At 49.0% G+C, this 20,861-nt stretch overlaps 1 protein-coding gene across 1 annotated transcript; it reads left to right on the forward strand.

Annotated features, from left to right (window-relative positions):
• Positions 1–6,933: 6,933 nt before the first annotated feature.
• CYSLTR1 (cysteinyl leukotriene receptor 1) lies at positions 6,934–7,989 on the forward strand. The gene has a single exon (XM_074148096.1). It carries the CDS (start codon positions 6,934–6,936, stop codon positions 7,987–7,989), a length of 1,056 nt encoding a protein of 351 aa, XP_074004197.1.
• Positions 7,990–20,861: the final 12,872 nt, after the last annotated feature.

Here is a 20,861-nt window from a genome sequence, read left to right on the forward strand (position 1 = left end):
GGGTTGCCCAGTCTTGGATGCTCTTGGACCTCCATCCTTGGAAGTCTTCAAGACCAGGCGGGATAAAGCCCTGAGAAAGTTGGCCTGATCTGGTTTGAGTGGGAGGTTGGACTAGGGATCTCCTGAGGTCCCCCCTAGCCTGAATTATCCCATGATTTGACCGTTCCTAATACACTGCCAAGCGGTTCCTGGGAGACGAGCAGGCTTTTCCGTGCACAGGGTAGGTGAGGAAGGCAGGGAAGGCTCTCAGGAGAGGCAGATGGATGAGCTGTACTTACTTCTCGCACACCTTTGCTGTCCATAGAGAGTGATGCAAAAGAGGAACTGCCACCTCCACTGCACCATGGCTTTGTCTGAAATGCAAGTCTGCACGTTCTGGGTGTGCACAGGTGCCAAAGACGCGCAACGAAAGTGCAAATTGCTGGGTTCGACAGCAGAAAAACCTTCTGGGACACACCAGGGTGGAAGAGATGCAAGCAAAAGAGAAAGAAAAGAAGAGCTGGCTCCGCAGCTGGAAGGAAGCAGGCACGGAAGCAGGCACAGCTGCAGCGCTCAGTACTGCAAAACCTCCAGGTTGGTCTGTAATGGCTCTGTAATTGCAGTGCCAGGTGGACAAGGACTTTGGCGTTATATTTAGCCCATCTCCAAGCTTTTGCTTTCCCTATGTGACGTAATACAGCGAAGAAGGGACAAAAAGAGATTGGTAAATAGTAGCTTGCAGTGACACTTAAAACACACAAGTGCAAAACCAGAATCGTGCAGCCCAGGCAGAACCTGCCATAACGCAGTCTCCAAAGAGACTGTCATCCACGTACCTTCTACGAGAGCAGACGCCAATGTACTGTTGATCTTATTTGTGACTCATTCCTGGAGAGCAATAATGAGTTTATTGACATGGTGGCATTTATTTCATTCTCAACCATCTAATTTAAAAGGTTCGAGGTGGCAAAATGTGTAATCGGTGCTCTCCAGCAGCCTTCCCCCAGCGGCTGCTCAGCTCTGTGCCCTTCCAGCCCTCCCAGCACAGCTTTTGGATGCCATCTCCCGACTTCGGCGCTGGCACAGAGCCACGCTCGGCCCTTTCGCCCCCACCCGCCTCTGGGTTGCACTCTCTGGCTCCATTCCTTACCCCAGGCCAAGGTTCACCCAGCTGACGCTGACCCGGGATCAACTCTCTATTAATGAGAAAAGGAGGGTTTGGGAAGCCCTGGGGCACAGAGGTCGCTCCCCAACCATCTGTAGGGGTTGTTTACATGTTATCACCCACTGTTGTGCCAGAACTGAAGATGTAGAAGCAGCCTACAAGAAAGCAAAGGGATGGAAGAACATCATGAATGATGCTTGCAGCAAGCCCTTCCCTCCAGAAAGAGCCGGTGCTGACTCACACGGAGGGGCAGCGGGGTCCGAGGGACTCGTGTGGGATTCAGGGCTGGAAATAACCCCTCTCCTTCCTCCCTGTCGGTCCCATCCCTCCCCAGCCCCTCATGCTGCGGTGGGATGCCAGCGGTGGGATGGGGAGAGCAAGCCCTATAGTGGGAACGTTTCCTTCCTACACCGAGCACTCCTAATAACAGCGTGGGAGTTTTTTCACCAAGTAGAAAATGGGCCATGGACAGGAGTGGCCTCGGAGGCCACTCCTACACGGGGACAGGGACAGGCAGATGGTGCCGTGGGAACAGGAGGACGTGGAGAGACGTACGTCCTGTGAGCAGAGACCACAGAATCTCTGGATTTCTGTCATATTTTTTTTTGTGCCTGCCACTTTGGGAAGTTAATCTTTAATTCTGAGTAAGAAGTATTTACTCAGTACTGTTATTTCCCATGAGAAGCTAAAGCTTAAGTTACTACCAGAGGTCTGTTGGGAAGAAAATGGACCATGGAAGAAAATCACCTTTCTGGGTCCCAGATGAGTGTCAGAGCTATTCCTGGATCATCACAGTGTCTCTACATGACCCTCCTTTTCCAAGGAAGGGCTGGCAGAGAGCCGTGCCCATCCCAGTCCCCCACACAGATACGGGGGCTGCAGGGCTGACGATGCCGCAGGGACAGCCCAAACAGCTCCGCTGGTGTCAAGATCATCCCAGCTGTACCTTTGGGAACCTCAATACTGCTGAAGGGAGGGTGATGCTACCGCTTCCAGGTCAGTGTAGGGGCAAAGTTTGCCCGAGTGCAGGGAAAATCTCATTTGCGCTTGCCCCTCCCATGACACTGTCAAGCTACCACTGTTTCCCAGTTGTGTGCTTCACTGCCTTGGATCCCATCTCGGGGGGACCCTGCAGCCAGCCTGTCCTCACCCACCTAGAGGTCTACAGAACCTCTAGGTAGGTCTACAGAAGCTCCAAAACCAGCCATCAAAATGGAGCTAGAGCAGAAAAAATGGCTCAAAATTTGGCCAAGTGGTCATCTAGCCACGCAGCGCGTCATAAAAGCTGGGGTGATGCAGGTGTCTTTTCAGCAGAAGCACCTGGGGTCACGGCTTACACCACCTGCACATTGAAAAGGCTTTATCTGGGGACACCAGCACCCTGGAGACAAGGTTGTATCGGGGGACACGAACACCAGATGGGTGTCAGGAACCAGGGATGTAGATGAGGGAGATCAAGGGAGGTGAATCCGCCCCTCTACTCCGCTCTCATGAGACCTCACCTGGTGTACTGTGTCCAGCTCTGTAGCCCCCAACATAAGAAGGTCATGGACCTGTTGGAGCGAGTCCAGGGGAGGCCACGAAGATGATCAGAGGGCTGGAGACCCTCTGCTGTGAGAGTTGGGTTTGTTCAGCCTGGAGAAGAGAAGGCTTTGGGGAGACCTTAGGTACCCTTCCAAAACATAAGGGGGCTACAGAAAAGCTGGGGAGGGACTCGTGATCAGAGAGGGGAGCCACAGGATGAGGGGGGACAGTTTTGAACTGAAAGAGGGGAGACTTAGATTAGATATGAGGAAGAAATTCTTTGCTGTGAGGCTGGTGAGAGCCTGGCCCAGGTTGCCCAGAGAAGCTGTGGCTGCCCCATCCCTGGAGGGGTTCAAGACCAGGTTGGATGGGGCTTTGAGCAACCTGGTCTGGTGGGAGGTGTCCCTGCCCAGGGCAGGGGAGTGGAATCTCTAAGGTCCCTTCCAACCCCAACCATTCCATGATTCCATGAGGACAGAGGTTCTTCATGGTGAGTTATCCCTGCAGGGCTACCTTAGATACTACAGCAGCTGCAAATTGGAGGCACCCCTACGTAGACAAACGCATCCTCTAAAAAGTGCTTCTGCGGGTCCCCGCGGAGGAGGTGACATCTCTGCATCAGCCCGGAGAAAACGAAAAGCCGTGGGTTCCCCCATCTCAGAAACTTCCCCCCCACACACACACCCCATCCCTCCGCCTTCGGGACGGGCGCTCCCGGCGCAGAGCAGCTCCCCCCCGAAGGAGAAGGGGAGGGGGTGGCCGGGGGTCCGGGGGGTCCCGGTGTGGGGCGGTCCGGGGGCGGTCCGGGGGCGGGGAGAGCCCTGGCTTAAAGGCGGTGGCGGTGCGGGCAGAGCTCCGCGCCCGGCTCGGCTGCGGTGAGTGCTCGCCGGGGGTCACCCGTGGGTGGGTGGGTGGGTGGGTGTCGGGACTGGGGCTCCCCGGTGGCTGCGGGGGATGATGCGGGTGCGGGGAGCCCCGCGGGTGGCGGAGGGGACGTTAGGGGACAGCCGCTGTCCGGGCTCTGCCTCCGGTGCCCGCGGGAGCTGCGATGTCCCCGCCGGAGGGAGCGGTTTGCAGCCGGGCTAAATACCCGCGGAGCTCTCGGTTCTAGCGCTTCGTACTAATGAGCTGGGTCATTAATTAGCGTCTGCTGCTTGCTTCGATTATTCGTTTTGTTCCTCTTTCTGAGACCGAGCTCTCTTCCCCTCGCCGGAGGGAGTTTATGTTTGTGTTTTGGGGCTGTTCCTATGTCTACCAAACGCTAAATTCAGCCCGTGTCAGTGCTCGGTGTTCCTGAGGACCGGTGACGCTTCACGTCTGAGCTTCAAACAAATGATAGTATCTTCTTTGGTGGTATGCTTTTTGATGCTATAATTATATTTAGTATAATCAACTCGAGTATAACCCACTATAAATCTCGCCGTGCTGCGTGAGGCACGGCCAGTTAACAGTCGTTTAGGGTTTTGCGTGGTTTGGGATACTTTTCTCAGCCAACTGCTCCCTCACGCTTGTGTACATTCCTGATGAGTTAAATTCACCAGCACGTAAACAACCGGTTCAGCGAGCCATCGCTGTACAAATAAAAAGTAGCAGAAGTGATATTTGTCTTCAATTCACGATGCAAACCTGGTCTAAAGCCTCAGCGAGGAAATGGTGTTCTGTGGGGTTTGTTGGGTTTTTTTTTTGGTTTGATAGATAAGTTTCTAGGTATAAGGCTCTCTTATACTTTAGCAGTCCAATATTGTAATCATCAGTTTTCCTTTTGGATTCAAAAGATACTTGAAATTATGTTTAGAAATATGTTAGATGCCAGCTCTCGGTCGTCTTTTAGAGAAACACCTTGCATGGTTGTTCGCTATCTGCAAATGTCTTTAAGAATAGCAGCTGAAAGACTGAAATTTAGTCCCCAAAGGACGTAAAGAGTTCATAATCCAGCTCAATACTGTTTAAGAAGCATCCACAACTAGGTGTAGAGTTTAAATAAGGAAGTTTGTCTAATGAGCAAATGATGGGCTGAGAAGTTTACCAGTATCTCCTGGTTCTCTCTTAGGCGGAGTAGCTAAACTGGCAGGAGGGAAGGGAAATCCGCAGTGGCAGGGAGGTAGCAGTGTCTTCTGCAGGCACCTATTGCTCGTGCCCTCTCCAAAGGCACACGGGAACCCGACCCAAAAATGCGCTGTTGGGAGACCCAGGTTCTGCCCAGCTCCTGCACGTTTCTCCATCTGCAGCCTCCTCCCTTCCCTGAGCGTTTCATCACCTCACTGCTTCTGGGCGAAACATCTCTGTTTATCCACTGGGTTGGCCACACAGCCCAGTTTGTCCTGTTTTCTCCCCATTTTTCATACTGATCATAACTGCCTGGAGGTGCAGGCAGATGAAAAATGCCTCAATGTGCAAAAGATCATTCTAGTCTCTTAATCTCAAACATCTTGATTGTGTTTGGGTTGGTTTGTGTTTTTTTGGGTTTGTTTTTTTTTTTTAACGTCTGAGAAAGAACTGGTATTTGATGCCTTGGTAAGTTCAGACACTTTGTATGAGTTTTCATGAGATAATCGTTGAGATCATCTCGATGTGTTCTTGCAGCGCAGAGCATGGTTTTGCTTTGCAGGTCTGCTTGCAAGGCATTCACCCAGCAGTAAGAGTGACCGTTGTAAGAGCTTCATCACCTGCATCAGACTTTCTTGACGGATAAAATCTAGGAATGGGGATCATACAGCTTTTTTCCAGAGAATATTGCTCTGCCTGCCGCTCCCAAGGAACGGGTTAAAATCAGACCGATGGTACCGCAAACTTAATTTTAGTCCTATCTTGGAGATTTTTCAAACGTTATTGGAGTGATGCTCTTTTTAGAACTTGAACCTCAAGTTTGAAGTGAAGACCTCGGGCAAACAAGGATGCCAGTGGTGAGGGTGGGAGGCCGGATCTCTCGGCATCTCCCGCGGGACCCAGGGCTCAGCCTCCTCTGCACTCTGCTGCTCCACGACCGGGGCAGCGACTCCATCTCACTGGCTGGTCCTCACAGAGGGTGGGTGGCTGGAGCCACCAGAGGCCGGTGGGGGCCATCTCTGGTGTTCAGACCCACACTGGGCTTTCCATCGCAAGGAGCCCAGGCTCATCCAAGCTGGGGCTGAGGTCTGGGTTCTGCTACCACCAGAACCAGGCTGCCAAGAGGTGGCATTTGTGGGGCAGGGAGAGGACACGGCTGCAAACTCACTGCCTCTCTCTGATGAATAGGTTGTTTGCAATTAGCATTTCTAGATAAGCTTCATTTACACAAGCTAAGGTGAACCATAAGTGATGTTGTACAATATACTGATCTACCACTTCTGACAGAGTCTTCAGTTGAGTCTTGGCTGCCTCTTCTGGCCAAAGACATTTGTGCAGTCCCTCGGTTGGTCGCTCACACACGCCTCGGTGGCCACAAATAGCCCAAGGGGGAAAAAAATGTCCTCTCTTGTGTCAGGTTTTGCCTCCTCTCCTGTCTGGGCCACCTCGCTGATATCGGTGAGCTTTAATGTGTTCTGTGCATTGCAGATAACAAAACGATTGTTTTAAGAGTACAAACTCCCGAAGAGCTGAAACTTTCCCTGAGAGCAGAGGAGAGCAACTCAGAATTTGAGGAGCTGACAAACGTCTGGTTGTGCACTGAGCGGCCTCTGGCTTGGAACCATCTTCCACCTTCAATGCAAACGATTTGGGAGGTTTTTAGTTGTTTTTTTAAACAGTCTTCTTTTACTGTTTCAGAGACCTTCTTGCAGGCTTTCTCCTGCAGTGACCTGTCCTTACGCAGGCAGGCGTGGAGGGATGCAGCATTTGAAGGATGATGTGGAGAAGGACTGAACAGTCATTAGGGACCAGATCGGGTCTTTATATTTTAATCTGCACGGTGCTATTGCCACCGCCATCGTTCCTCTCTGCTGTTTTAATGAGTAGCCACCTTAGTTTGCGAGGAGTTAGAGCTTTTTGGTAATTCAGTGGAAGAAGGATGCTGCCAGGACTGGGGACTTGTGAAAATGTGACTCTCATCTTTGCCTCACCAGTTGTTGGTACCAGGTTAAGAAAGGTGGCTGTAGTGGACAGTTATAATAGTATGGATCTCTGCAGACCCACATCCCTTCCCGCTGTCCTCTCCTAACGGTACAAGAGAGGTGATAGAGGGTTTTTTCCTCCAATTTAATAGTGGCATTTCATTTTGGTGTGCTGCTTTACACGACTCACCTGAGTTTTTCATCCTTAGGCCTGACATTTATCGCCAGGTGGAATCGATGCCTCAGCCAGGCAACATGACGGTGCTGTTCGATAACTTGTCATGCCACCACTCCATCGACGACTTCCGAAACCGAATCTACTCCACGCTCTACTCCATGATCAGCATTATGGGCTTTGTTGGCAACGGCGTCGTGCTCTACGTCCTCATAAAAACGTACCGGCAAAAGACAGCCTTCCAGGTGTACATGCTGAACCTTGCCGTGTCCGACTTCCTCTGCGTGTGCACCTTGCCCCTGCGTGTCATCTACTACGTCCACAAAGGGAACTGGTTCTTCAGTGACTTCCTTTGCAGGATCAGTTCGTATGCCTTGTACGTCAACCTGTATTGCAGCATTTTCTTCATGACTGCAATGAGCTTCTTCCGTTGCATCGCCATCGTTTTTCCAGTCCAGCACATCAATTTGGTAACAGAGAAGAAGGCTAAATTTGTCTGCATCGGCATCTGGATCTTTGTCACCCTGACTAGCGCTCCCTTTCTGCAAAATGGGACGTACCAACATGGCAACAAGACCAAGTGCTTTGAACCCCCGGAAAACACCGAGAAGAAAATTCTAGTCGTGATCCTGGATTTTATTGCCCTATTTGTGGGTTTCATTTTTCCCTTCATTGTCATAACTATCTGCTACACCATGATCATAAAGACCTTACTGAAAAATTCCTTGAAGAAGAACCAGGCTAACCGCAAGAAGGCTGTCTGGATGATCATCATTGTGACGGCCACCTTCCTGGTGAGCTTCACCCCGTACCACATTCTGCGTACGGTCCACCTCCACATGCTGTGGCTGAAGAACGCCAGCTGTGAGGACACCATATACCTACAGAAATCAGTCGTGGTAACACTCCCCTTGGCAGCTTCCAACTGCTGCTTTGACCCACTTCTCTATTTCTTCTCCGGGGGGAACTTTCGGAAGAGACTTACCACGTTTAGGAAGGCTTCTTCCTCCAGCTTAACGCAAGCCTTCAGGAAGAAGTTCTCCATAAAAGAGAAAGACGAGGAACCCTTTGGAGAAAGCCATAGGGAGAATGGGAGTGCAGCTGTGGCCTCTTCATAAGGAGGCTAGACCTTCCCCTAAGATCTCAGATGGGCAACGGAGATCTTGGAACTCTTCCAGAAGACATGATGGAGGCTTGCAAGCCTTCATCGCAGTTAAGTATGTAACAACAGTGGATGGTCCCTGATTTTTATGCTACTCGGTGGTACAGCTGCTGCCGGGGATGGGAGGACCCTTTCCCAGGAGCAAGCACTGCTTAGACAAGCGCAACCACTTAGCATGGAGGAACCGCCTCCAGCCAGCACCAGAAAACTGTTGATCTGATGATAAACTCACATAAACTCTTCAAAGCCTGTATTTGGGCATTTGCTTCATTTCACAACTCTACAAAGAGCATTAACTCTCCGAGTCAGCGGGAAATGTAAACACAGCATTTGCTGTACGCGGCGCTCAAGGAACTGCTGACAAATAACGAGGGCAGAGTTTTCACCAAATCTTCAAACAGCTGCTAAATTATTTACACAGCAGAGGCCAGGCTAATTCCTGCCCCGCTCCCAGCTGAGTCTGCTTTGGATTTCAGCTTTCAAGATGATTTGGGGTGTAAGACTTGCAGGGTTGGTGCCTGGGTCTGCAACTCCAGGAGCTTGGTCTTGAGCCCCTCTCACCCCCAACGAGCAGCTCTTTGGACACGCTCTCGTGGGCAGCAGATCTGAATTTCTAGAAAAATCTTTTCTGTGGGAGTGGTTTTAAAATTGCAGTATCCCAATGCGCATTTGAAACTTATTTCAATGGGACTGGTCCTGTAAGTGATGGCTGGAGGGTACGGATTATCACTGCAGTTCTTTAGGAGATTTTACCTAGAAGTAGAGCTCTGGGTGCTCAGGGCCTAGGGCAGGATCAGGCCTGCCTTTCTCAACTATTGACCACGGGTTTTTTTGAAAAAAAAAAAAAAAAAAAGAAAATAATGCAGAAGTCCTATTTAAAAATAGCTATATATGATAAGTGATCCTATCCAAGGGTGTACACCTTGCAGAAAGGAGGCAACCCAAGACGCTTGGAAACATCTCGAGGAAGACCTGGAGGTCTTGAGTCTGAGTGCAGATGAGATGTAGGTGAATCTTATTTTGAGTACAGTAGGGTGAAAAAACCCTGTTTGGGCTTTGTTTCTTGTGTAAAGTAAAAATTTCCAAATCTTGGAGAGAAGGAAACATTCCTGTGCTTTTCCAGTGAACCCACGGACAAGTAGCGCTGCCTGCCTTCTGCTGGAGCAAAGCCCAGCCCGAGATGCGTGATACATCAGGACAGAAATAAAATTCTTGTAGGATTAAGACTTTTAGTTGGACAAGTGGTTGATAAGTGAATAGCATGCGTGTTTTGGTTTGGTATTTATGAAGTTACTTGATGGTATCTTAAATAAAGAAAACCGTTTTAACACTGTAGAATAAGAGTGAGCAGAAGGAGTTTGGCTTGGGGACAGGGGCTGCTTGAGAAATTATCTTTGCAGATACCCAGAAGAGCGTAAAGTCACTCTTTAGACCACGGTCTGCATGTCCCTGGGTCAGCAAAAGGCACTTAAATTGATCTGCAGGTCAATTTGCTTTTATAGATGTGAATCCTCAGCAAGATCTGAAACCCCTTTAGATAATTGTAAGGATCTGTCAAGTGGAAGAGGGCTGAAAGCTGCTCGCGTAGAGAAGAGCTACAGTTCCCCCTAAACCCACAGGAGGGCAGAGCTTATAGCTCAGTGATGCAACTGCGGACTGCTTTGAGAGAGTCTGTAAGAGGAGAGAGTTGGCTGAAACTTCTTTTCAAGGGTTAGCGCTGAGTGTTACAGCTGTGTCTCAAAGCATTGAAGGCATTGTATACCTGTAAATAAAATTATCATGGAAAACCGAGTTTCAGAATATGTAAAAATAATACGCACATTCCCAAATTTTAAAGTATTGTACAGTAAAGCTATATATATGTGGTGCAAAGCATTTTTATTGTACATTAAAACTATATATATATCTCTCTGTGTGTTGCAAAGCATTCTTATTCTACCAATGGGGTTTTTTTCCTTTTTATTGTTTTTTTAATGAATCAATGATTATGGCAAGAGAAATGGCAGTAGTTTTTGTGCAATAGGAAAGACTATTCAAAAAGTTTGCTAAAAGTTAAATGAAAGTGTAGCAAGTTAAATTTTAGCAGTTACTGTTTTCTGTGTCTTATTTTAAAATCTCTGCACACAGGCTCTTCTTCCCTACGATACATTCTGGTGCTGTGGGCAGATAAAAATGTAATATTCGGGTAATAATAATTTATAATGGTATAATAATAACTTAGTGGGAGCAGCACAGAAGTTGCTGAGAGCAGCACCTGGATGTTGGGGGACTCGCTGGCCCAGCCTCCTGGAGCTGAGTTTGGTCCAGCCAAACTGGCCTTTGCTGTAGCCCAGCTTCCCTGGGTTCAGGCCACCAGGTGGGGACCTGTTGGAGCCAAACCACTTCTGGTGGCAACTGGGGTCTTGCAGAAGTGAAGCACCCCAACAAAAGGCACCTGGGACCTCCACAAATCTGGATATACAGGTACAAAATGCTTGTAAGATCCTTGGAGAAAAGAGATGCTTTTGGTGAGTATGATGTGTTTGGGTGTCTTGTGTGGTCACGAATCGCACAAGGGTTCCTGGCACAGAAAAGTCTGCTGAGAATGATGTTTTCTACCTGGCTTTTCCCAAAATAGGCACAGGATCTGCAGCAGCGAGTTAATTAGTTATAAAACTCCAGCCTGTACCTGTGAGGAGGGAGCTTTTGCCATCGGCTCAGCAGAACCCTAGCTCCAAGCGAGGGCAGTTCTCTCCTGCTTGTGACTTCACCCCGTGACACACTGAAAAGTGCCATCCTGGCAGCAAATGCTGGTCACGTTTTGCTCCGGAACAGGCACCTGGAGAGAAATATGTGCCAAGAAACAGGACCCTTTAGCGTCATGAGGTGAGTTAGAAATTGCGGCGTTTATATGGGCTTTAAAAAAACGACAGGAGTTGGGAAGAGGGACGAAGTGCCATCCTGGGATTGTGTCGGTGTCAGAAATACCTAAAAAATGAAAGCGAGGTGATGGTTTCATGCTTGAAACTGGACTTTTTTTCTGCTGTGATTTATGGTACAATAGTGTCCCCTAGCGCTGAGTTATTCCTGGAGCAACTGCCTGTTGCCTGGTGAGGTTTCTTCTTTCTTTTTTGGGACAGTCTGGTCTCGGCTCCTCACCAGTGACATCGTCCTGTTTCCTCTGCTCTTGCTCATGCCCGGTTCCCCCTCTCTCACCCCTGCCCCAATTTTATTTCATAATTTTTGAGTTTTCCCCCTTCTGTCTCCATCCTGCGTTTTCCTGTCTTCCTGGAGGGGTGCGTAGGCTGGGAAGGAGCCAGCCGTGCAAGGGGATCCAGCAGCACCTGTCCCCACGGGGACTCCGGCCTCGGTGCTGGCAGCAAGTAGGGTCCCTCCTCCAGCCCCAGGCTCCAACAGCACCGTCCAACTTGGCTAAAAAAATGCTGTTTCTCTGTGGAATGGCTGTCCTGGTCCAGAGCTGGGACCTGCAAAGCTTTCACTGGAAGCTGATGGTAACTACAACCCATGGGCATCTCATCCTCATGATGGGAGTCCCATCATTTTCGCGCTTCATTTGTCTGGAGAGGTTATTGTGGATAAAAGCCAGAATAGCTCTGAAAGAAACCAGCACCCAGGACGAGCTCCTCACTGTGCCGTTTGTGTGACATGTGGCAATCAAATGGCTTTTCCTGTCTCCCGCCAAAAGAAAACAAGCGGAGACCCTTCTGCTCTGAGGAGTCCCTCGGCTCCTCAGTAAGGGAACCTGGCGCCAACACAGGAATATCCCAATGGAGGAGGGGAGGAATCGGCTCACGGCTGTGGGTGCTGAAGAGCCAGGCTATGCCTTGTGCCAGCCTCTCACTTCGGCACTGCCTGGGTTGGCAAATGGTGGTAATTCCGTGGGTAAATTAGACAGCGGTGGGTGCTCGTACTTGTACTGGGGCATTGTTTCTGTTTGCTTGAAGATGGAAAAATAACCGGAGTGTCCCAAACACTCCCAACCACTGCCTTGTCATTTCTGACTCTCGCTGGCTGTGGACACGTTGCCAGTCCTAAGCATTCAAAAAACCTTGGAATTAAGCCTTCCAAATCGTCACCTCTTTAATATCGTTTTGGATCTCTGTCTGCTGTTCAGTGAATGTGCCTGTAGGGTGCAAGCAGGTACCATCTTCAGGCTTCGCTCTGCAACCTCCACAACTGGACACGGACTTTTGTGTTCCCCAAAGCAAACTGAGGGTGGAAACTTCTGCTCTAGCCCTCTGATTTTAGCCAGCGTAAGTCAAGCCTCTGAGAAAGTCTACTTAGGGCTAGTGTGTGTGTGCGTTGCAACCTTCTTATAGTTACACGTAGGGCTCAGGATGGGAAGTGTGTTCTATATGCTGAAGTATGAACTGATTAATATTTACTTTAAAAAAGAAAAAAAAAAAAAAAGTCCTTTAACCTACTCTTCTTGCAGTTGGGTTTTACGACTGTGGAGGTGCTGTATCCCCTGGGGATATGAGGGATGGGATGCCTCAGCAGGCAAAAAGCAAGTGATGCTTCAAGTCAGACCGTGCCCGCTCCCTCCAACAGCCCCTGTCTGGCCGGAGGGTTCACTCCCATATAGAAGGGAAAAAAGGTCCCATCTAAGCCTAAGTGCATAATAGTATGTACAACCTGCAGGTGTGAGCATAAGGGGCTGCGGGGAGACCGATCCCTTGTTCTCCTTCCAAAGTTTCAGTACACAAACAAGAACAGAATATAAATATTGTGGTTTCTGTTTTTTACAAAAATTGAGGCGATCTGGGTCTTTTCCCTGTGGATTGAATAGACACCACCAGCTTCTTACAACACGAAGTGGAACAAAACGTTTAAATACAAGAGAGAAAAATCTGCATCGTGTATTGATCGAGGCAGTAATCTCTTTCGGCCTTGGGGATTACAGCGGAGCAGATAAAATGCAATTACTTAATGGGAAGATGGGGCAGAGAGTTTCCCTTAAGGAAAAGAAATCCTGGTCTAGCAGATGCCCGGGACATGGTGTCTCCCAGACAGACAAAAACCTCTCCCCTTTACCTCGCGGAGGATGGGTTTCAGGATAAACTTCTGGGCGAGCAGAGAGAACCATATGGGCACTGTTTTGTCTTCGTAGCAGGCTAAAATGTGGTTTTATTTGTGCTTATTTACAGAGAGGGTCCAGAGCAGCCACCTGCCGCTAGAAGCTAACCACAAACTAGATTGCTGTTTGCAAAAATAAAACAATCGTTCTGTTTCCCAGAGAACGGTACAAATCTCGGTTTCCAATTAATCCTTTTCAGCAGCTGCTGAGGACGGGCATCCCCCTCCAGCACCCACCGCGCAGCCCGCCTGGCTCCCCTGCGCCACGCCGCCGGGCAGGTGCTGTGCAGAGGGTTTTTCAAGCCAAAATCTCTCTCGCTCTTCGCTTTTCTTAATGTTCTTCCTCAGCAACAGTAAAATCGTCTGGCCCTGACTACAGGGTGAAAGGGCACTTTCTGATTTCTCTCAGGCTGCGTGCCCCCAAACCCGATTAGTCAGAATTGCTTGTTACTTCTGAAAATGTTAAGTTTTGGGGGAATTTTCTGTGATTTATAGCATCATTGAATCATAGAATGGTTCGGGTTGGAAGGGACCTTAAAGGTCATCCAATTCCAACCCCCCTGCCCCGGGTAAGGACACCTCCCACCAGACCAGGTTGCTCAAAGCCCCAGAGCTTAGTATATAGTATATTATAGTTTGCTTGAACACACTATAAATCACAGAAAATGAAGCCATATTTCTAGTCCTCGGTGTCACGTCTATCTTGTTTAGAAACCTTTAGTGGACTTTTTTCCTCAGGCTGTAAAAATATTTCCTTTTGTGACACTTGTGATACTAAAACCGGGAGTCGGTCTCTTCTCCCAAGTCACAGGCGATGGGACAAGAGGAAATGGCCTCAAGTTGTGCCAGGGGAGGTTCAGGTTGGATATCAGGAAAAATTTTTGCACTGAAATGATTATTAACCATTGGAATGGGCTGCCCAGGGAAGTGGTTGAGGCACCATCCCTGGAGGGATTTAAAAGACGGGTTGACATAGTGCTTAGTGACATGGTTCAGTGATGGTTTTTATCAGAGTTAGGTTGATGGTTGGACTAGATGATCTTGAAGGTCCCTTCCAACCCAGACAATTCTATGATTCTGTGATTCTAAAATGAGTTGTCATTTGGGTTTTTGAACTCCACACCGTTTTTGCCTGGAAATTGGGGCCAAATTCCAATGCCACAGGCTGGGAAATTCAGAAACTACGCACAGGATGTGTATCCAACCTTACTCCGTATGAAGTGTCTTCATATAAAACACTGGCAGGATGTGAGGAACGAGCAACCCTTCAGTTTAACAAGCAATAAACTCCAAGCACTGGCAATAAAGAGAGATTTCCTGCTCCGAGCAAGGTCCTTTCTGCCCCCATTACACCCAGGAGCCTGGGCACGTATTTTGGGGCTGGAGGGGCTCGATGCAACCCACGGGGTATCTCCCACCCCCTGAATCCCCCCCATCAGCTGCAACAGGGGTCTGTGCACCGAGAGGCTGCAGGTCCCTTACCAGGAGCTAATTCTCATGCTGAATCCTAATTTAGCTTTTTTTTTTCCCCCATTTCCACTGTGATCTGACATTAGAAGAGGGACTTCTTCCATACGGCAGGAGGGAGAACACTGGGCTCTTTATCCTTCACGCACGGCAGTGGAGGGTATGACCTGATTACCAGGGGGAAAAAATAAGCAGCAAAAATGAAGAAGAGTACATCAGATTTTAAAATACCATCAGTGTAAGCAATAACATCTCTTAGAAACGCTGCCGAAAGCAAACCTGAGGGATGAACGGCCTGACCCCCTGCTCAGGGTTACAAATCCACCTCCCGGCGGTGAGATTGGGAACTCAACCCTACTTCTCCTGAACTATTAACGGCAGTTCTGTGAGTGGCCACGACGTACAAACAAATATTTGGAGTATTTGCAAACTTCACTTGAGGGTGAAATGTGCCTGTTTCTTTCCTGTCAATGCGGCTTCTTACGCTTCAGAGGAAGCCAGGCTGCTCTCGCAGCAAAGCGAGGACCCTTTGTTAGTTTAATAATATATTCCAGATGGATTTTCACCAGGTTTGGGGGTGGGGGGGTGGGATTAAAAGGGAGGAGATAGCAAAAACACCCTATTTTGGTCATTAATAAAAACTCTGCTTCCAGGGACGCTGCTGAGTGTCTCTGAAAGGGATGCTGGAGACTAAACAGAGTTTGTTTTCGGTTCAGCCCATTGAAATCCCTTTATTTGTGAGGAGCGCGTCTCTGTGATGCTCTGCTTGACTTTAACTTCAACGAGGCCCCTGTGACCCCCCCAGATAACGCCTTGCGGGATCAAAGGCAAAAGGCACAGCGTTGCCCTGTGTAACCGTTTCGGGGAATCGCTCTCAGCACAAGGCAGGAGGTTTCTGCAGGTATTTTGTCGAGCAAGTCCATGCTCGAGAGACGCCCGCTTTGCCAAGCAGTTATTGCAAAAGGCGAGTGTGTGGCTTGACTCCGTTGAAGAATTGCATCGATCCCCGGAGTCAGCCGAGGCTTTATTTCCTTTCTGAGTAAGCATCTGAAATGAGACAGTCCCTACTCTCTGCCCTTTTTCTCCTTCCATGTTGCTCACGGCAGGAAGGCTGCTGGAGCGACGAACACATGCTGCTTACGTGAGCGAGGGCTGAAAAAAAGCTGCAGTGCCCTTTCACCACCGTTTTTCAAGGAAAATGGAATGAGAAGTTCCCCAGAACTGGCCTTGAGCCTCTGCCTCCTGTCAGCAGCATCTCCTCCCACATGCCTTCACGTCCTTCAACACCCCGACTTACTATGCCAGAGGTTCACAGGCCTTCAGAGCTGGTTTCTGTTTCTCCTTGCCCTTTTCTGGGTGCTCAGGTGGGAAGGGCATTGCTGCAGCTCCCAAACAGACCTAGAGCAGCATCTTCACCCCGTGTGGGAGAGCTCGTGGTCCCCAGCTCCAGGCTGACCCTGGGGCAGCACCCTGCTCCCCACCTGGGCAAAGGAGACCAGCCCCCTGGACGAGATGGCCCAGAAGACCTGCCCCAGAGAAGATCCACGAGCCATGCATGAGGTCTGCTCGGTCCCACGCTGAGCGGGACCCGAGGCGGAGGGCAGAGGCGTTGTGCTGAATTCAGGTGGATTTTCTGCTTGGGGATGCAGCACCACGACGCCGGTCAGGGTTAATCATATCCTGTGGTAGGAAAAACAGGCCTCGGGGATGTGACCTAATAAAACAGAAGCTCTGAGAAATGGTTGCCAAAGCCCTGGGGACAGATCTGCACAGAGAATCATAGAGTCATAGAATGGCTGCGGGTTGGAAGGGACTTTTATCAGGAGCCTCTTCAAATCTGAGCTGTGCTGCTAATACTGAGCCGACCATAGAGTTTGCTTTCACTGCAATTAAAACTAAAACTAATCATTACAATCTGGGGTTGTTCTGAGGGTCAGCAAATGTCCCCGGGGCATCATCGCGGGCTTTGCGTTGCCGGCTGGTCTGTGGCAGAGGACACCATCACAGGTCAGAGCCGGGCAGAAGAATCGACAGCCACAGAAAGTGGCACCAGTGACTCAGCTGTGGCATCCACCCAAATCAAATCCCTAAGCACAATAACTCTCTCCCGTGGTGGGAAGTTCTTCTGATGAAATAACTCCAGCTCCTTGCAAACGTTTGATCCTACACCGAGTTTTACATAAAGACGAAGGTACCGATCTCACCAGCTTCCAGTGAGGAGTTCCTGAGCTCCTCCACGGCCGCTGACCCTGCAGCAGGGTTATATATTTTGATTCTTCCCTGCTTATTTCTACTGGCTCTTCCTCTAAAACAACTGTGCTCAAACGAGGAATGTAGCAAGAGATACCGGTTATGCTTCATGCTCATGAAGGGCACGTTGCGTTAGTAAAGTGACTCTTCTTCGTTAGAAGGAAGTTGTGAGAGTTAATTGATAGTCGCAAGAGGAAAAGGTAGAAATTCAGGGTATTAGCCAGAAAAGCTTTCTCTGTGATTGTCCTAGGTTGATTCTGTGATTGTCCTCCTGCATCAAGGCAGACAGAAAGGAGAAAACATCATTGCTGTGGCCAAGCCATCTACAAGGAACCTCTTGAGTTTGATTGGGGTATCTCGCCGGCTTTGTCTAACTGAAGTGTTCTTCGGGCAGCAAACAGAAGGAAGTCATTCAACCACCCCACTGCCCCCGCAAAAACCCAACAATAGTGATAACGAAACGGTAAAGTTGAGAATTCATCAAGAATTCAGACCAGAGGAGCCCAACAGCTGAAGTTTCAATTTCAAATTTAATTCAATTACACACAAAAAAATACGTAAACGCTTCAACTCCTGCTTTCCCTAGAAAACTGAAATCTTTACCAATTACCACTTCTTTATCCAACCTACAAGATTATGTCAATGCAAACCATCCATGCTGCACTCGCCCGGGGTTGTTGGGAGAGGGAGGAGACTTGGGGCCATTTGAGAAAATAGTAAATTGGGGGATTTTTTTGTTCCTTTTCATTTTATGTTAAACTTCAGGGGCTTTTCCTTAAGTTCGGTGCAGAAACACCGCAGGACACCGTCGCTTTTACCATCCCAGCTTGTGTGAACACCAGTTTAGACTCTTCTTGGATGAAGGGAACTATATTTAAATACCCATAGCTTTTATGATTATTTATTTTTTGCTGTATTCTATATATAAATACAAACCTACTTATGCGAGGACAGCAGTGGAAAGGCAGCTACACTCTACCTGCGCAATAGACCCCCAATCTTGGCAAGACGTTTTCTCTCCCCCTCTCCCAAAGACATCAGGGGTCGGGGACCAGTAGCAGGTTCCCCTCGGGAGGCACCGAGAGCTTTTTGTCCATCGGAAGGAGGATTTTAAAGCCTCGGCCACACAACCTTTAATAAGACGGGGGGATTATTAAAGACCCCTTTTCTACGTGCCCCTCGCCGCTGGCACGGCCGCAGCACCCAGCCAGGGCGGTTTGGGGGGAAAGGCTGAAGTAACTGCAATGAGGGGAAGTGAAAAGCACATTGCTTCACTTCTTGATGAAACGCGAGTCCCGTAGTTCTCTCAACTGTGTGCCCCGTCTTTTTGTTTTCAGAGAGACAGCTGGAATAGACACTGTGGTGGTTCAGGCTGTGCCGTGACACTCTGCTATAGGGAATCTGCTCCCTCACCCCTTTCGCAGCGTGCGATGCTGCTTTCCCCGGCATCGTCCGGAATGAGCTGTAAGTGGGATGCAAAGCCAAACTTTTCCATTTGCTGGGTTTAATGGAGAGTGCCACTGGCACCAGCCGCGGCGTGGGACCTCCGTAGCTGCGTGATGGCCAGGGAGATGCTCATCTGCAGGGTTTGGCTGACCTGCCCCTCTCTAGAGCAGAGTTTGGTTCAGGGGTCTCAAATCAAGTCCTGGGAGAGAGCAGGTTATCGTTCCTCCCGCACAGCTCTAACAGAAAGCTGTCCTCCATCGCTGCCGTACTTATCTCACCCCCGTTATCACAGCAAAAGAGTAACCTCTAAAGAACTCAGGCTGGTAACTTCCCTGTTGAGCAGGGACCGACCGTTATTCCCGGCGTGTAAATGAAGAAGTGAAGCAGTGACCGATGCTGGAGCTCGGGGCCACTCTCAGCCACCTTTCACCAGCCAAAATGTTCATCCTGAGCTCTCCACCAGCGAGACCGTGGTGGTGAGGGTGGTGAGGCACTGGAACAGGTTGCCCAGAGAAGCTGTGGCTGCCCCATCCCTGGAGGGGTTCAAGGCCAGGTTGGATGGGACTTTGAGCAACCTGGTCTGGTGGGAGGTGTCCCTGTCCAGGGCAGGGGTTTGGAACTGGATGGTCTTTAAAGTCCCTTCCAGCCCAAACCATTCTGTGATTCTATGAGATGGGGAAGGTGGGAAGAGGCCAAATTCTTTTTTTTTTTCTGCTTTCTTATGCACAAAAGGGCCCTTATTCATTTTAATAGCAGGTTCTCTCACACAGCAATCAGCTCCATCAGCCAGACAGCGAAGACTCCTTATGCAGCTACCTCAGAATATTGCTGCTTAGACCTTCTCTGCTCCCTGAGGATGGGAAACTAGATCTATGACAATCTCAAAATGGAGAGAATGAGCCCTGAACAAATAAGTAGATTGCAATAACAGATACAATATGGAGATTTCCTCAAGGAGCCAATATTTATATTCTTCACAGCTGCATCTTTTTCTGGTTTGCTTTTTTCCCCCCCCTTTTTAGCCTGAAGTGCTCCCAAATGCTTCATGCCATGTGGCTGCTTCTTATTTGCATCAAAGACCTGATTCATCGCTGCTCTGCACTCTGATAGATTACGTATGGTCCCGCAAAGCAGATATAAAACGCTCATCGGAGGGTACGGCGAGCTGCTTCTGCAGCGGTACGGACACCGGTGCGATGAGAAGGGTACGGTGCTCCGGCTCCGATGTGTCTGCCGAGGGCTGCGGCTGGAAGAGGAACCCCCAACACAGAGCAGGGGCCCCCAGGCCTCCATCAAGTGAAAAAAAAAAATTATTAAAAAAAAGGAAAAAAAAAAACCAACAAAAAAGGGAATGGAAACAATAATGAGGAATGGAGTTATTGTAGGAGAGAGCAAGTAAAAGAGGTTGTTTGGGGACAGCGAGGAAAATGCCAGATAGGAAAGAAATAGTGCTCTGAAGAAAGACAATGGAGAAATCGAGCAAAACAATTGCAAACCCATGTGAAAACGGAGCAGGGAGATCGCTGATGGCAGGCGAGCAGTTTTCCACGAAGGTGCTGCAGCTTCGCTCGCTCCCAGCACACACAGCTCAGGGGATGCAAATAAAACTCTCTGTCTGCACCGTTAAATTGAAACCTCAGTGCTGACGTGATGCCACGAGGGAGACAGTTTTGACTCCCTAAAAGTGAAGAGGGGGGAGTTAAGAGAATGGGCAGCAGCCAGAAAAGTGAGTGAAGCTGCGTCACCTGATGGAAGGTAGGAAACCTGCACCACGCACCCAGCAGGAAAGAAAAATACGCCAACAAAGGGAAGAGCATCACATTTCGCTTGACATGAAAATGTTTTCGGATTGCATCAGCCCTTTACTGCTGATGGTTCACCTGCAGCTCATCCAGATATGACACTTAAAACAAGTTAAAAAAGAAAAAAAAAAAAAAGATCAGTATTTCAACAACTAAAGTTTCAGCCTTTTGTCTGATGGAAAAAAATCAATTCCAAATGTGGAAATTTCAATACAGACTATAATTTTGTTACAATTCAGATTTATTCTGCTTGCTTTCTTTCCTTTTTGTCCTTCCCCTCTCTGTTCTTCAGAAATTGGCTGTGATGCTTCGCTCTCGCTCTCCACGGACCCTTTGCAGCTGAGTTTTATGCAGCAGGAAACGAGCCCCTGCCCTGCTCAGCCCAGGGGAGCAAACCTGCTCCTTCCAAATCCCCCGTCTTTGGGATAAAAACACAGGATCCTGGTGCTTCAGCATCTTGCAAATTTTATCTTCACGCAAAGCAACAGCAGAGCATGTTGATGATGGCTTTTTAAACATTTTCAGTCGAGTTTATAAGAGCTAGCAGTGAGCTAGAGCAAGGACAAGCATCCTCTAGCTCTAACGTGTTTAAATGATGGTTTTTTGAGCATTTCTGAGGCTCCAGCTACTCTGATTGCTTAGAACTCAAGGCCAGGTTGGATGGGGCTTTGAGCAACCTGCTCTAGTGGGAGGTGTCCCTGCCCATGGCAGGGGGTTGGAACTCGATGATCTTTAAGGTCCCTTCCAACGGGAAGGGACCATTCTATGATTCTAACTATGACTATAT

The sequence above is a fragment of the Numenius arquata genome, chromosome 5 (genome assembly GCF_964106895.1).
Source record: "Numenius arquata chromosome 5, bNumArq3.hap1.1, whole genome shotgun sequence".
Classification (NCBI taxonomy): domain Eukaryota; kingdom Metazoa; phylum Chordata; class Aves; order Charadriiformes; family Scolopacidae; genus Numenius; species Numenius arquata.